Source organism: Crocuta crocuta, unplaced genomic scaffold (assembly GCF_008692635.1).
Source record: "Crocuta crocuta isolate KB4526 unplaced genomic scaffold, BGI_CrCroc_1.0 scaffold130, whole genome shotgun sequence".
Taxonomy (NCBI): domain Eukaryota; kingdom Metazoa; phylum Chordata; class Mammalia; order Carnivora; family Hyaenidae; genus Crocuta; species Crocuta crocuta.
Window position 1 is genome coordinate 16,353,802 of NW_027527920.1, and position 17,532 is coordinate 16,371,333.

General features: G+C 35.0%; 1 protein-coding gene across 7 annotated transcripts in view; it reads right to left on the reverse strand.

Annotated features, from left to right (window-relative positions):
* Window positions 1-17,532, reverse strand: part of TCF12 (transcription factor 12) — a 361,796-nt gene that overhangs the window by 342,089 nt on the left and 2,175 nt on the right. For all 7 annotated transcript variants that reach the window (XM_077748014.1, XM_077748032.1, XM_077748056.1 and 4 more), the window contains one exon: window positions 16,441-16,513. In XM_077748014.1, the coding sequence (XP_077604140.1) occupies window positions 16,441-16,513 (73 nt within the window). Of the gene's footprint in view, window positions 1-16,440; window positions 16,514-17,532 lie in introns of those variants that run through there.

Below are 17,532 nucleotides of genomic sequence, written 5' to 3' on the forward strand. Positions count from 1 at the left end.
CCTATAGTTGACAAAAGCAGTGTTAGCTCCAAAATCTCCAAACAATGATTTAGAAACATTTAGTAAAAGGTAGTAGTTCACCTTTCTATCACGAATTAAGGTGAATGGACTCCATTCCGTTAAATAAAAATCATCTTTCTCTGCTCTTATGGATGTTTCCCCACAACTACTGTAATGCTAGATCATATAACTTCACTTCCATGGTTCAACCCAACTGGCAAAAATCAAGGTTGTTTCAAGAAAATATCACTTCCAAGGTTTTGGCTATCTACTGGTTTACAGACTATAGCAAAATTGGTTCCTATAGCTCTCATACAACAGATCTCCTCTACCTGATTAATCCTAGCATCAGACAAGACATTCTCCCCACAAGCTGACATTACTAAAGAACAAAAGTGAGACAAACCCTGTGAAAACACTAAGAAACTATCACCTCTCTTTGCTTTTCAGAGCAAGGAATGGCTATGGTTTGGCAGAGGCAACTTTATTTACATACAACTTCAATGGTTTTTACCACATGGACACTTCCTGCTCACCCTTGATATTTAAACGTGGAGTCCTGGATGGGCTAACTCTCTTCAGAAGAAATAAGAGAACAGGTGAAACATAGTAATAAATAAACACCCTAGACCTTCACTCAACTAAGCCACACAAGTTCAGGGCTTCCTTAAAACCTCCCCATTTAGCTGATGCTAGAAAAGAAAAATGCAATTTAGGAAACTTAACCTAGGAAATTTAACTTAGGGAATTTAACCTTTCTTTCCACCAACCTATCACACATTTCCAAATCTAAAAACAGTCAATCACCAGGTGTTTAGTGACCTCAAAGCAAGGTACTTCATAGAAATATAAATGTAACACACTTTGACTTACATATAATTTTTTAAAGGAGAGTATTCTAAGGAATTTTAAGTTAAAAAGAACTGAAGTCACCAAGTTCAACTCCTACAAAGAGAAACCCTGTGTTCAGTATTCATCAGAAGCAGGCTTCAGTTTTCTTTTAAACTATAGGGTTAGACTCAAGAGACTGTCTAGCTACAAATAACTGGTTGGACTCAAAATCTACTTGCCATAACTGCCATACTGGCCTTAGCCTTGCCTTCAGGAGCAAAAACAGAAATCCTTTACCCAAAAGTCTTTAAAATATCTGAAAACCACACTTTTACAAAACAGTGACTGGAAATGGCTGGAAAAGATTTCATAAAGTAAAGGGGGTTCAAATGGCACAAAGAATGGCAAGAAGGTATTCCGGTTTGGGAGAAAAGAATAACTAGAGACAAGAGGTCAGATAAGGAGACCAGTATAAATGAACCATACACTTCAGAATGAGAAATAGTGAATATAAAACTCACTAAGGCAAATTCCTATCAAATTCTTAAAGAACCTAAGTGCTGAGGTGAGAATTTTTATTGTTTTTATAGTCAAAAGGAATAAATCTGACACAAATCACAGGAGGAATATGCTTTTTAAAATAAAAGGATTGTGTTATGAACTTGTATCCTCTGCAAATTCATCTAATGAAGCTGGTATTTGGAGGTGAGATCTTTGGGAGGAAATCAAGGTTAGAGGATGTCATTGAGAGCGGACTGCTGTAATGAGATTAGTGTTCTTTTCTTATAAGTAAAGACACCATACAGTTTTCTCTTCTCCAATCCCCTCTCCACACACACTAAGGAGAGGCTATGTGAGAGAACATGACAGGAAGGCAACCATCCGCAATCCAGGAAGTCTATACCAAGCTGGGCTCAGACTTCCAGCTTCCTGAACTGTTAGAAAATAAACTGTTTATGCCACCCAGTCTGTGTTATTTTGTGATGGCAGTTTAGCAGTATAAGACTGGAAAAGAGGGCAACTGGACACAGGAGCCCCAGTACGAAGACTACTGCAAGGTCTAGCAGTAAAGTAACAGGTCAGAGCTGGCAGCAGGAATGCGGAAGCCATCAATTACCTATGGAAAAAAAATAAGCTATTTCACCTGGCCCCAGGGTTCTGAGAAGTTATATTCAGAAACCCTCAATCTCAATTCCCGAGCTTCCTCATTTTGCTGTCTCATCATCTACTCTCACATCATTGAAATTTAATATACATCTTTCAAGGAGTTATTACAATGGGGAATGCAGAGACAGAAGGCCCCAGAACTTTCTTGACTCTAGTTAAGTGACTGTCAAATTATCCTACAACCCAAACCCAGTCAACTGTTTTATCCAGAAGAATAATTAACAAATAGCTCCTAAGGAGCTCACAAGTCCACGAACCTCCATCAAAACCACCCTAATAGGCCTACCACCTCTGGGTTCTTTGAAGTCTGGATTTGATGATTTCCTTAAAATAAAGTGAAAAATTCTAAACAACACAACCCCCTAACACATAATACAAAGAGTCAGGGAAAACCCCAATATCTCCCAATAAAAGGTAAGCCAATTGTTTTATATAGCCAGACAAGCACACTAAATGGGAAGGGGTAGTAGTAGGACACGGGGAAGCCTTCATCTTCCCTAATCAAAAACTCAGAAGCAGTAGCATCATCAGACAGCTCAGGGCCCTGATATCTTGTCTTATGAATAAGACTCAGCCCTTCTTGCTTCAAGAACAGGCATACAGCAGGTTGAAGTTCCACTTGCATGTCCCAACTTCATCCTGAATCCTCTTGTCCTCACTCAGGAATATACCAAAGCCACTAGATCCCATGCTTTTAAATCTTTAAGATGTTAACTCTTAGGGCGCTTGGGTGGCTCAGTAGGCTGAGCATCCGACTTTGACTCAAGTCATGATCTCATGGTTTGTGGGTTGGAGCCCCATGTCAGGATTTGTGCTGACATCACGGAGCCTCCTTCCAATTCTCTGTCTCCCTCTCTCTCTGCCTCTCCCATGCTCGTGCTCTCTCTCTCTCAAAAATAAACATTAAAAAAATTTTTTTAAATGAGGCGCAGACAGCTCAGTCAGTTAAGGGTCTGACTTCAGCTCAGGCCATGATCTCGTGGTTCATGGTTTCAAGCCCCACATTGGGCTCTATGCTGACAGCTCGAAACATGGAGCCTGCTTCAAATTCTGTCTCCCACTCTCCTTGCCTCTCTCCTGTTGTGCGTGTTCTCTCTCTCAAAAATAAATAAACATTTAAAAATGTTTACCTAAAAATAAATAAATTGTTAACCCCAACTGACACGGAAATTTTGTTCAGATTACTACTCATCAAACAAAGCAAAAGCAGACTATTCCTAAGAACTATTCAGCTGTCACACCTACTTAAGCCTGGGATTAACCTTGTCACTACAAGAGATCCTCAACAAGCATTTAAAACAACCAACCTGAAAATAAAGGATTCAGGGATACTAATTTTGGGGCTATGGTTTGGGATATAATTAAAAATTCTAACAAAGAATATGTGTGAGAATTTCACCTTTTTGCCTTACTATCACTCATCTAACCAAAGAAAGAAAGAATTCATCTGAAGAATTTAGAAAATTTGAGCATTCACCTGATGTAATCTTCAACAAGTGACTGTCAGAAATGTATGAATTTTGCATGAATAGTCATTCTCTTCATATATACTTGTGAGCTTAGAATCCCTTCAAGAGTTGCTACGCCATCTGACATAAGACAACAACCAATATCTGTACAGAACCACAAGTCTCCACATTTTAGAAAGCAAATTCCTTAAAAATTACTTAACTTGATCACTATCACAACCCCTTAAGGCAGTATTTTTATTTCCCTCATTTTACACATAAGATAAACAGACTCAGAGAAGTTAACATACTGCCCTAAGATCACAGATCTAGTAAATGATAAAGGCAACACTAAACCAAAACTTTGTGACTCCAAACCCCTCCTCTTTCCAACATAAAACAGTGTGTCTCTATTCTTCACCACCTTAAATGTAAACAAACTATCTTACAAAGACCAATGAAAAACAACCGGATATTACTAGGTACTCTCTCAAATATCTACAGATGCCCTTCAACAAAATGAAAGCCCCATCTACTTCCAAATAAACGAAAACACAAAATGGACTAATCAGCACCATTCAATACAATAAAAGCGTAAGTCTCTTCATTTTAATTCACTGAAAAGTTCTGTTGCCAAAATTAAATTTGAACAACTTCCATTAAAATCTCTTCTATATGTTTCATATCATTTTCAAACTACCCTTGGAATAACTGTTTTCCATCTGCTTTTACTTGCCTTCATAAGTAAACACTAAATCTTTGAAAAGGGGGAAGTGAAAATAAAGAATTTTCCATACTATGAAGCAACCATTCTTTCCTAGGCCTCCACTAAATAATAGCTGCGACTATTCCAGTATCTTACAACTATCAAATTTCATCTTCCCAAGGCACAAAGTCTGATGACAGCTAAGACAATAAGACCATGCATAAAAAGAATTACATTCTCCTAAAGACATTTCAGGTTGTAGTTTTTTATATATAATATCCTGTAACATTTTTAAATTTTTTATTGTATGAAGGCGCTGATTATTCTGTTTTTAATAAAATAAATTTTGAGGCACCTTCTTTTGGAGAATATCAACATTGCACCATTTAAGCCTCCTGTTACAACAACAAATTTTAAAGATTTCTAGAGATATTAAATTCCTCTTCAAGACAAACCTTGCCCTATGTAGATTAGTATCAGTGCAGGTGCAACTACAACTCATCAGTTTGCTACTTCTGAGGGGCAATAAGAAACCACAGGCAAATGTGTATCACTGTTGATTTCTCTATTTCCTCTGCAAAATGAAGTTACCAACTTCCTATAAGAATTATGAAGAAAACAGTGTATGAGTAACTATTTACAAAATACTTTTACCATCACTGATTTTTTTTTTTAACAGTAAGACTCCTCCTTCCCTCAATCATTCCTGGACAAAGTGCTACTGCTATATAACTTGGTTAGCAAGCCTCTAGAGCCAAACTCCATCTGCTCATGTGGCACTATAAGGGAAAGTATATAAATATGAAGGCAAGAGAGACCCTGGCTGTATAGCCACTTCTGTGTTCTTCCAGGAGAACATCTCAAATCCCTCCAAACTTTAAGTGGATTTAATTACTCAATTATTTATTACTTAAAGTTTATTTAGTTAATGCAGCTTATTTATTTAAGTATTCGCGGTTTCGAGACAGCATCACTGGGAACGCTTCAGGGAACAGGTTTGCAAGGTAACCAGAAAAATCCGAGAGGCCAACTGACATGCTCCTCAAAACAGATAATCAACAAACTAGTTTCACTGCTACTTTCATAGTTTATCAGTAACAGGACTGAACCAATGACAGATTCCTGAGGAAAATTTCATAGACTCATTAGAATCACAATTTGTTTTCAACGGAGATGCCTTTAATAAGTACACTGCAGGAATAAACAGTATGCTACTAATCTATGAAAACTTTTAACCAAATAAAAGGAGGGAATAAAATTACCAAAGACTGGTTTTGTTAATTTGTCCCATACAAAAGTGTATTTTAGCTCTTCCTTTTCTTCATGAAGATGGCTTGGTAGGATTCTCTTCTCTATTTGCTCTCAGCTAACAGTTAAAACTGGGTTATGATTAGGGTTGAGGCTGCCTTTTGAAGGTGATTATATAGTGTTAGTTTTATAAATTATACACATAATTATTTTTATTTGGGCTTATAAAACTACATGTAAATATATCTTCTGCTAGCACCCTGAAAATTCCCACACAAACTAACCAGGGAAATATCAGTATACTCTTTGGGCCAAAACATAAAAAAGCATATTTCTCTTCAAAACAGAAGTTGAATCTCTAAATCAATGTATGGGTCAAAATACTCAAGTGCAAAGCACAGCCTAAAAAGCCTATAGTCCCATAAGAATTTCCTCTATGTTGAAAACCCGACAGACTCCACCAGAAGCCTACTAGAACTGATCCAAAAATTNAATAGAAAAAAAAAGAATTTCCTCTTATGTTAACAAGTCCACCACCATTATTTTTTCTGAATTTAATATAATAAATTCTCCAACCTAGACTTTGAGTCCAAAAAAGAAATTCTTATTTTGAACTGTAAACAATACCTGGGAGACATACTCAAGAGGGAGATCTACAAAACCTTTTCAAAATCCCATGGGGACAGGTGGGTTTTAGAATCCATTTTTTCAAATTTAAGAAAGAAATATAGTGTACGTACCATAGGTTGCAAATCACTTCAGCACCTTATACCATGCAAGAACTAGGGACACAGACTGTCAACAGCCTCCTTTCATATAAGGTCAGATTTCGCCACTGAAATTTGGTGAATAATTTATGCTGAATTTAAAGAAAAAAAATTTTGCTTCAGACCTTTTTAGATTTCAAAATTACAGATCAGATATTATGGACCTTTGGCAGGTCAAAGGTGGTCTTGAAATATAATGAATAAATTATGCAGGGCACCTGGTGGCTCAGTCAGTTAAGCATCAGACTTCAGCTCAGGTCATGATCTCGCAGTTTGTGAGTTCAAGCCCCACATGGGGCCATGGGGCTTTCTGATGATGGCTCAGAACCTGGAGCATGCTTCGGATTCTGTGTCTCCCTCTCTCTCTGCCCCTCCCCCACTCACACTCAGTCTCTCTCACAAAAATAAAAACTTATAAAAATAATTTATTTTTATTTATTTAAAATGGTGCTATCGCTTAGAATAAAAAGAACTAGCCAATGCTAAGGCAAAACATTTAGGATATTTAGTATATGGTCTTGAAATGGCTCTAAATTATTTGCCTACTTAGGCATAATCAATTCAAGCTGTCTATAAGGTCCCACCAAGAGACTGAACATGAAACAAATTTTCCCTTAAACTTTAAGGTGGGGCCAATATTGAAAAACATCTTCTAAAGCCTTAGCACATCAATGCCAAGCAGACAGGCAATGAGCCTCTGACCAGATGACAAAGTCAGTTGGGTATAGTAGGGCTCCCAAGCAGTAAAAACCTAAGAGGTCCTGCTAACTCAGGTTTTTGCTACTTGAGGCCTCATATAAACTCATATTCCCTAAATTAACTTGTGGCCAAATCATGCTTCTACTATAAGTTCAAAGTGAAGCCTAGGATTTTTTTCCTCTCTAGTGGTACAGCAAACCTTTTATTTATCCTCAACAACCTCAAAACAACATACGCCTCAAGGACTGAGAAGTTTGATGACTGTAATTGCCTCCTAGCAGGGATCCCTGCGGTGATGCTCCACCACTACTCACAACTCTTGCTGAGAGCAGCAGCACATTTTTTCATGGACTGGAGCTGCGTGATCACATTAAGTTCAACCTGTGTTCTCTACATTAACCACCAATGAAGTGGTGGAATAGTAATCATGGGTTGATCCTGCTCATTTCAAAGCCTCACAATGGCTCGCTGGCAAAACCACCAGAAGAAAAAAACCCAACAATTTTTGAGGGAGATTTCTGAAGAGATTTTACTTAGGTAACTGGAATAATCTTTCAAATTGAGAAAATTCGCTCAGTTCAAATTTAGACACTTTCCGAGCACCTAAAACGATATGACAAAATGACAACTTGAGCCAACATTTTTAATAGCCAAAAACATGGTAAGGTATAGTAGTGGTTGTGGCTTTTTAAATTTTTTTAATGCATGTTTATTTTTGAGAGAGAGAGAGGGACAAAGTGTGAGGAGAGGAGCAGAGAGAGAGAGAGACACAGAATCTGAAGCAGGCTCCCAGCTCTGAGCTGTCAGCACAGAGCCAATGTGGGGCTCGAACCCACAAACTGCAAGATCATGAACTGAGCCGAAGTCACTTAATTGACTGAGCTACTCAGACAACCCCCCTTCTTTTAAAAAGTAATCTATCCTTTACCTTGTCTTAAATTGTTTTATTATTTTATTCTGAAAATTTCATCCCTGAGTCACTACCCAACCCAATAAAAATTAGTAACCAATCCTTAATCTGTTTACATTTCAGTGTGATCTTTAAATATGATCTTTATGTCCCCAGTCAGCTTAGAGTAGCTTGGATGACTCACCATAGCCTTTATGAAAGCACATTTTTTAACCTGGAACACAAGGGAGCACATTTCAAACATGCAACAACAACAAAAAAATACAAAGCTCTCTCTATAGAAATATACATTTTCTTCTCAAGTCATGGTCATATTAAGATATTATAGGACGATCTGGCTGGAAACAAAAAACAAGGGTTTCAAAATCAAGCGACATTACTAATTTCTCTGGTGGGAGCAAAAAAAGATCCACAAATACATAAAGACAGCTGAGGACTATGCTGTAGAGCTGGGCTTCTCACTAATGAAAGTACAGTATAGGCCTACATTCCACTCCGCCCTCACCCCAACCCCAAAGCAAAACAAGAGGAAGGCAATGCTATAGGCCAACCACAATGCATGTTCCTAGAGTCTCAGCTTTACTCAATGATTAATTAAAACATATTTATATTACAACAAATGTTGTGCTGGGGAGTAGAAAGTAAAATGCACACAAATCTTTAAGATAAGATTTCTTCTGCTCACTTGCAATGTGTTGCTTCAGGCTACCAGGGGAGTTTATGTTCCTTCTCCTCTGCTATTAAGAAAAAAATGGAGAAGCTCTACTCTAGAGACTCTTAACATTCTCTCCAACCTGTCTCCCAGCTATTCTATCCTCTCAGGTCACATAATTTTTATTTTACTTATTTATTTAAACTACATCTCATTCCAGAAAGAATTTCAAATACCTAGGGAGAGAATATGGAAAAAAACATTACATCCAAGTGGCAGTGTCTAAGCATAGAAGAGGACTTTCAAAAGCTGTACACTTTTCTGTCCACCACTCTGCACTATACAATATCTAGTCTATAATATAACAGTATTAAGAAGAAATCAACTGCAAAAAAAAAAAAAAAAAGACCCTGATGACCTTTCAAAACTAATCTTCTGGGGGAAAAACTATTTTTTTAATTTAAAAAACTACTCTGCTGCCTGATTTCTTCCTAGGCTTTTGACGATATATATACTTTTATGGCACTGAAAAGTAACTCTGACATGGAGCTCTTGTGGGGGTATTTCCTCACCCCCACTACCACTAGCACAGCTCTCGTATACAATAATAGTTCAATAAACATTGGCTATAATTCTGGTTAAAGTTATTACTATTCATTGTTCATATTATCATTAGTATTACTAAACAGGGTGCCACATAATAATAGCAGCTACCTTTTTTGAAGCTGCTATATGGCAGGCAATATATAATCTTATTTGATCCTCTTAAAGATTCTGAAGGTAGGCAGTATCATCCATCCACTTTTCACAAGAAAGAAAAGTATACTCAGATCATTAAAATGACTTGCCTATGGACACCCAGCTAATATGTAGCAAAGCACTGATTCCTTTTCAGTTGTTTGGTTCCTGGGCCCAATTCCTCCCACTCTCCTACAGGGGCTCTCTTGTAAGTCAAGAACTCAAGGGCTCTCTCACTGATAGACTCCTATTAGATTCCAATACATTTCAATCAGCACAGGTCAAAGAATGACAGGAATTCCCTCCAGTCACCACACAAGCAATTTATGTACAAATATAAATTTTGTATATAATTTATACATCTGTACTTAATGTCATCTTATACTCCATTAATACACAAATAAAAAAATTCTATTTTTACATTAAATTATTAACCAAAGTCACTAATTTTATACATCTAAATCCACCATTAACATCAATCCTTGGCTTGATAATTTATTTCCCTCTGAGTTCATCTCCCTAAGGGTATTCATTCACTCTCTTAGCTTTAATTATAACTTGCAGGCATAAAAAACAAAATCTACATCTCCTAACCAAAGGAAATTGAAATGTGGATAAAAATACGTGTATACAAAGAGGTGTTCACTATCATATTTTTTAATAACAAAAAGTGAATTAACAACATCTCTAAATATCAAGCAGTAAGAGAATGGATTTGATAAGTTATGCTATATCCATTCCATGTAACATAATACAATTTTAAACCCAGTTTAAAAAGACTCTTTAAAAACAAGAGAAAAATGCTCATAATATTAAGTGAAATTTAAAAAAAGAGGATATAAAATGAAACCATCATTAAGATCTCAACTTTGCAAACAGGACTAATAGGAAAAACAAAACCAAATGGAAATAAATCAAAATGTAACAATCTCCTCTGGACAGTGAAATAATAGGGATTTTTTTTTTCCTTTGTTGCTTTCTCTGTTCTACAACTTTCTTTTCAATGATAACTATTAATTTTATGGGCAAAAAAGAGCTGCTGCTGTTTCTTGTTTGATTGTTTTCACCAATATCTTTAACTCATCACCAATCACTTTTCTCTCAAATATTCCAAAATTAGCTAGAAGAGTCCCAGGTTGTGTGAAATTTAAAATGCTCAAAACAATTCAGCATCTTTACATTCTCCAGCACTATCACCCTCCAGTTATTCTAGAACTGCAATCTTAAGTCATTTCTCTTACCTACAGAAATTCAATCCTTCAAATTCTGTCAATCTTTTTCTTCTGGTATTTTTCCTTCTTCCTTCCTATACTAATACCAAGTTCAACCTTCACCAGCTCACCCCTAGATTAGCACATTAGCCTCCTGAATGAACAAATGCTTTCCTTATTGTCTAAGCTAACAATTCACTCCACCACAGCTAAGTAGGTGCCAGGCACTCATCTTGGAGCTTTACCTGCATTAAGTCAATTAATATTCATAACAACTCTATGAGGATAGCTACTACTATTAGTCCTGTATTGTACAGATTAACAAAAAGAAGGACAGATAGGTTAAATAATTTACCCAAGATCACTGAGCTAATAAGTGGCAATGACTGGATTTGAAGATATGTAGTCCAGCTCCAAATAAATAGTATGTAAATATGAGCTATGAAAGGAGTGCAGTAGTGATCAATTAAAAAACAGCTTCTCTTTCCCCTAAACTGTACAGCACCTTGGAGCAAGTCAAATTCCCACTTTTGGATATCTTTCCATGCTATTCCACATCTAGGAGGCCAATTCCTTTCTTCCCCTTCATTTTCCATATCCCCTTCAAAAATGAACTCTAAATTCAACACCTCTGAGTTTTCCTTAAGCCAGTTCCCTGACTCTGCAGCACATTCTTATTCTCACAGGTTCAATTTAAACTACATTAATGTGTAGTTGATATTTTCTTATGTCACAGTTTACCCCACAATTTTAACTGTTATCGTCATATCTAGAAAATGGAATGGCTGCACTTTTTTTGATCTATATCCTTCTCCATTTCTTACCTTCCTAAAAGCTACTAGACTAGCACAAAGTATCTGCATAAAGTAGATACTAAATAAATACGCAATTAACTAATAAATCTCAGGTATGTATGGCTCCACTATTTAACAGTCATTCATCAGTCTTTAGAACTGACATAGTTAAACATCTGTCTTCTCATTTTATTCCCTAAATGTGAAAGCATCATATTTCTAATTACAATAGCCTCATCCAAAAAATATATTCAAATAATACCCAAAAGCAATCTTATTAAATGATTTAGAAAAAAAAAAAAGGTATCCCANACATTCCAGGCATGACTGCCAATTGTCCAAGAACAGAAAACACTACCTGGCTTTAATAAGAGATTATTCTAAATGGCATCCATGAAATCTAAAATGTAAAAGCAATTGTTTTTACATTTAAGGTTGGGTATCTGCATCCTCCTCTCCCTATTCCAAAAACAATTATTTTAAAACTCAAAGAAAAAGATATACTAAAAGATACCCTAAAAGACAAAAAGTTGACCTCGTATATAAATTGTTAGTGAAAACAGGGCTGCCTGGAGGGCTCAGTCAGTTAACTGTCTGACGTCCAATTTCACTTCAGGTCATGATCTCACAGCTTGTGAGTTCGAGCCCAACATCAAGCTCTGTGCTGACAGCTCAGGCCTGGAGCCTGCTTCGGAGTCTGTCTGTGTCTCTCCCTCTGCCCCTCCCCTGCTTGTGTTCTGTCTCTGTCTCTCAAAAATAAACAAACATTAAGAAAAGATTTTAAAAATGTCAATGAAAACAGAAAAATAAAATTCACTACAGGTATGTATGCCTCACTGTATATAACAAGCAAGTCTCGTTATCTAATCAAATTGTTCTTCAGATACATTATAAGCAGCCATGACTACTTAAAGGAACACTACAAGGACTGTTCTAAAAAGCATTCAATCCTCACAGTTATAATTTTATCTCTAATTTTTGTTTTCCAAGTTGGTACTTTCATATACAGCTTTTCTCTAAAAGACTCCTTTGCTACTTAGCTTTTATCTTAAATGAGGCACTTAACAGCAGACCATATTTATCCTAAAATATTGTATTTTTCTTTACATGCCTATTGACTGCGCAAGTTACTCTCATTCATCAGAACTTGCCAGAAGCAAATGTACAACATGGTTCAGTTACCCAAATAACAGTACTAAATCTGAGCAAGTGTGTATTACTACACACTTTTTACAAATTTTAATGCTGTAAGTACACACCATGAAGCACACCCTACTCATTACCTTAAAATACGTTAAATGAAAAGACGGAACCTAGTTAACCCTTTATTTAAAATTACCATTACTATATATATTACGGTTCAGTTAAAACGCACATTGGTAACATTTGGTTTCCTTTCTTAATTTTTTTTTCAAATGCTACAAGTAACGCTACAACAATCTGAAAAGCTTACTATTATGTTTAAAAGGATGCACAGGTATTTACTAACCTACCATGGATTTTCTTTAATTACTTTTGAGAAGTGGATGCAGTTATAAAAGGGAAACACCAGGAATCCTGCAGTGATGTAAATGTTTTTGTATCCTCACTGTATCACTGTCAATAACCTAGTTCTAATATTATACTACAGTTTGGCAAGATGCTACTCTTGTGGAAAGCTTGCTAAAGTATACAAGAGAACTCTGTATTGTTTCTTACAACTGCGTATGAATCTAAATTATCTTGAGACAAAAAGTTTAATTAAAAATTTTAGTTTAATGAGAACTCATTTTTTCTGCCTGTATATCAATACTTTCTAAGAGCATAAAGCCTGTAGAAGTGAAAAATTTTCCCTCAAAAAGGCAGTAACTTAAGAATGAAAAATATATTCCTTTTAAAAATTAAGAGCTGGAAAAGAGTTCTTATAATTATTTCCAAAAATCCTGGGCAAGAAGAAATCTATTATGCTACAAAAATCTGCTTTGAATAATGAAAAGTAAAGCTTTACTTGCTAATTAAAATAACTTTCTAGAAATATCAAATACAGACAGACACATTATATATAGACAGATTACAAAATGCATTTATCCTACTCCCTTCCAATATGTTTTACTACTTGGATTCAAAAACTAATAAAGGAAATTTTTTGGATATCATGTAAACATTTAAAAACATGGGGCACCTGGCTGCCTCACTCAGTTAAGCTTCCAACTCCTGATTTTGGCTCAGGTCATGATCTCATGGTTAATGAGATGGAGCCCCACGTCACCCTCTGCAATGACAGGACTGAGACTGCCTGGGATTCTCTCTCTCCTTCTCTCTCTTCAGCTCCTGCATGCACGCAAGCACTCTTTCTCTCTCTTTCAAAATAAATAAACTTAAAAAAAAAAAAAACACTATAAATTAAACCCAGTATCACAATTTAGTTCTACATACTCAAACCTCTGAAGCTGGTGGGGAAAGCAGACTTAAAACACCTGAATGAACTACTTCCATTTTATCAATCCTTTCAACAAGTTTTCTCCTGATACACTGGCCTTTAACAAAATACCTCACTTTTAACACCTACAAAGAGAAACTCCTCTCAAGGTCACTTGTAGAACATCTGATACCTAGGGGACAAATTCAGTCTTATGATCATAATTCAAGAAAATAAACAACCATGATGAAGAAATAGCATTGTAATAGATATCTCCAGACAAGTAATAGTAAATACATATGCATCTTTTCCAGTGACTTTTGAAGAAGTGTCTGCTATCATACAAGTTATTTGTTTGTTTTAGGAATAAAATTTTAAAAAAAATTATGCAGTGCAAAATACATGTTTTCAGCCGAAAAAATTCTAAATGTATTATTTTTCAAAAAAAAGCCCAATGTGAAATTAAGTCATCCTCAAAAAGAACATAAGAAAAGAAATTACACTACACAACTACAGTTTTCATGAGGCAAAAGATTGGGGTTTTACAATGTTACTCCAAAGACAAAAAAAACCTCTATTCTTTAAGTCAGTTCTTCAGAAAGTAAGTCAGATCTTTAGCTCCTTTTATACTGCAAATAAACTTGGCATTAGGACATATGTATCTTTTGAAAATAGGACAGAAGATTATTCAGATGTAAATAAAACATATAAATAATATTGCTGTACCAATTTCTTCTAGATATTTACTTCAAGAAAAATGACTATAGAAAAACCCTATCTACCAATACACTGTGATATAAAATAATCACTCATGACATTGTCTTGTCCCCAAAATTTAAATCCATTCACTAATTATTAAAGCTCATCTCTTTTTTTCCTGGAATTTAAAACAAACCACTGAAATAAATATTACCATGTCCACTGAACACATGTATTTAAGTTCAGACTTTCAATGCATAAGTAACAAATCTCAGTTTTAAAATTAAAAATTTCCCACTTCAAAGAATCAAATACTATATGACTTCTGCAATGCTGAAAAATAAACTTTTTCATTGTATAATGCAAGCGACAGAAAGGAGGCTCACAAATGCTCCAAAGTCATGCTTATAATACAAACCAAGTTCACACATACTTTCTAATTTCACACACTACATAAAGTATACATTAATTTTTTAAAAGTGAAAAAAATATAACTGCTTTTATTCTAAAAACAGAAAGTATTTCTAATATCAATTTCTGAAGTTCAGGTCCTTCATATCAGTGAATGTCATTAAATACACTTTCCATAAATCAAACTGGAACTAACAGACTAAAACAGCAGTATCACTACTTATTTTAAGAAATATAGTAAGCATCTCCTTTGTATCCAACTAAATCTGAAAGTACTGGAGAATGATTAGTTGTAAATATTGAGATACACTCAAAACAGCAGTAAAGAAAAGAATATATAGCCTTCTTCTACATTAACTAATAATTTTTTCTACCTTCCTCAAAAAAATGACAATTTTGAAATGATTACCAAATCATTATTTCAAATTTCCAAATAAAAGGAAAAAAGGCAGGGACAGAGTGGGGTTTTGCTGATATTTTATCATATCCATTTGAATAGGATAAGATTAGCCTACAGGATATTTAAAACCTAAAGTGCTTTTATTTTACTTATTTGAGGTGTTAAACAGCATGCTATATTTTACCCATGAACTGCAATTTCATCATGAAATATAAATTTCAGTAAATTACATTAGCTAACTATTTTTAAACAAAAACACCTTTTAAATATAAAGTGGTATAAATTGTTCTGGATTATGACATTTCCTTCTTTCCTCATGTTTTGCTCTCATAGTATCTTAAGAAATCAACTATCATTTTACTATGGAAAATACAAATACTGGTCAAAGAGGAATTACTAAATTTCAGTCCAAGGATTTGACAACTGGTTTTCTTAAGATGATGCTGTCCATGGCATTAGTTATTTTTTTACCTTTGAGAACTAAGGAATAAATTTAACTTAAAAAGAAAATTATAGCTTTTGTACACTGGAACGGACCTTGCTTCTGGACTGTTTATTTTTGAAATCATGAGTTTAAATAAATTAGAAAATCTAAAAATGCATACTTAAGAAATATGGGATAAATGTTAATAACAGAGAATTATAAATATACAGAAAGTAAATTTAAAGACCACAGCACTAATGTAGAAACAGGAATCTAATTTAACTTATTCTAAATATTATTCTAATGTAATCTGAATGTAGGATTCAGTCATCTAATGGATGTCATTTAAAAATAAATCTTTCTATTCATTTATATGTAACATTCATTCCTTCAACATTTTAAAAACCGTCCCAATTTTTAATTTGCTCCAGACTTCAAGGGAATAGCCACCTTTTAAAATAAGTGTTACTAATTATTACTTGACTCAATATGTATATAATAATACTATTCATCAAATTTTTATAATGCCAAAGTACAATAAAGCTAAGAGGCCGAAATTTTAGCAAAATTTAAAACTACACATATGTAAACAAACATTTTAAAAAAACTACATATAGACCACACATGGACCACAGAGCCTTTTCTTCTGGTACTTGTCCAAACACAGAGGCAGGATATGATCCCTCGTACTCAAACAAGACAAATTCAACTCAAAGATTCATGGAAAACAGAGGACTTTTAAATGGATATTTAAATTCTCATAGAAATATCATATCAATGGATCCCAAAGGCCAACAGCCCAGCTGAGGCTTCTTCTTGCTTCCAATTTGAAAGGAACACAACAGAATGGCAGGAAAATATTAAAATACTTTCTATTTTTCTACTAAAATGTATCAAACACCAAAAAAGGAGTTCCTGACTTTAGATATCATCTTACCGGATCCACTGAACTGACTGCTTCCCAGTGTTGTTGGTCTGGTCTTCCCACTATTAACAGGTGGAGAAAACATCTACAAAATAACCCAAATGTACATATTAGTACTGAAATTCTTCTAGACTCCCTGCAAACAAAAGTCCACCAAGAGTCATCAGTTACTGTATTTCAAAAGGAAGTTAAGACAAAACTGGAGATATACATTCACACCCACAAAGGCAATTACACTCAGTGATACCATTTCCTAACGCTACTTAGAAATATTGGTTATATTCTGTTCTCAAAATCCACTCACATGACAAAGTCTAAGATTATTAAGTTTAAATAGCAAATTTATGTCCATCATCTTTACTTTCTAACAAAAATCTCACATTTACATTATCATTCAATACACAGAATCATATCCAAAGAAACTACTACATACAGTTAAGATCCATTATAACCCAGTTTTATAAAGTGGGTATTGGTCCTGCCTCCTAAGAGCAGCTAATTAAGGAATTCAATCCATTAGAGATAAAGGCAATGGGCCTTCGGTTTCAGCTACTCTGAAGTCAATCATTTCCTATCGTAAAAATTTTATAAACCCTTATGTATACAAATACATATATATACATTCACACACATGAATCGATGTACTTGAAAGTGTTCGGTCAAAAAGACTGGAAATTCTAGCCTCTATTTGGCTTTCTCATAACTGACATCTTTTCAGGTATCATAAATTCTATCACATTTTAGGGAGGAAAATAGAGTGCAGAAAAAATAATTTTTTTTCACATAAAGTTCAAAATCCCTAATAATCATCGGGGTCAGAGGGTGACTCAACCAAAGCTCATGGTTACATTGTTCTCCTTTTAACTGGTTAAATCAAATGACCCCTCTGGCATTAAAGTTTTAAATCGGCAAGTCTAGACATTACATCAAAGTTCAGGTGTCCAACTTGGGGGAGCTGGACTCCAGCCCTGAGAACTACTGCTCAAAGCAGATGGAGTTCACGCTGCCTAGTCTCCACGTCGCTTCCCCCACCCCCACCCCTGCCTTTTTCTTTCTTTCTTTCCTTCTTTTTTTTTTTTTTTTTTTTTTTTTTTTTTTTTTTTT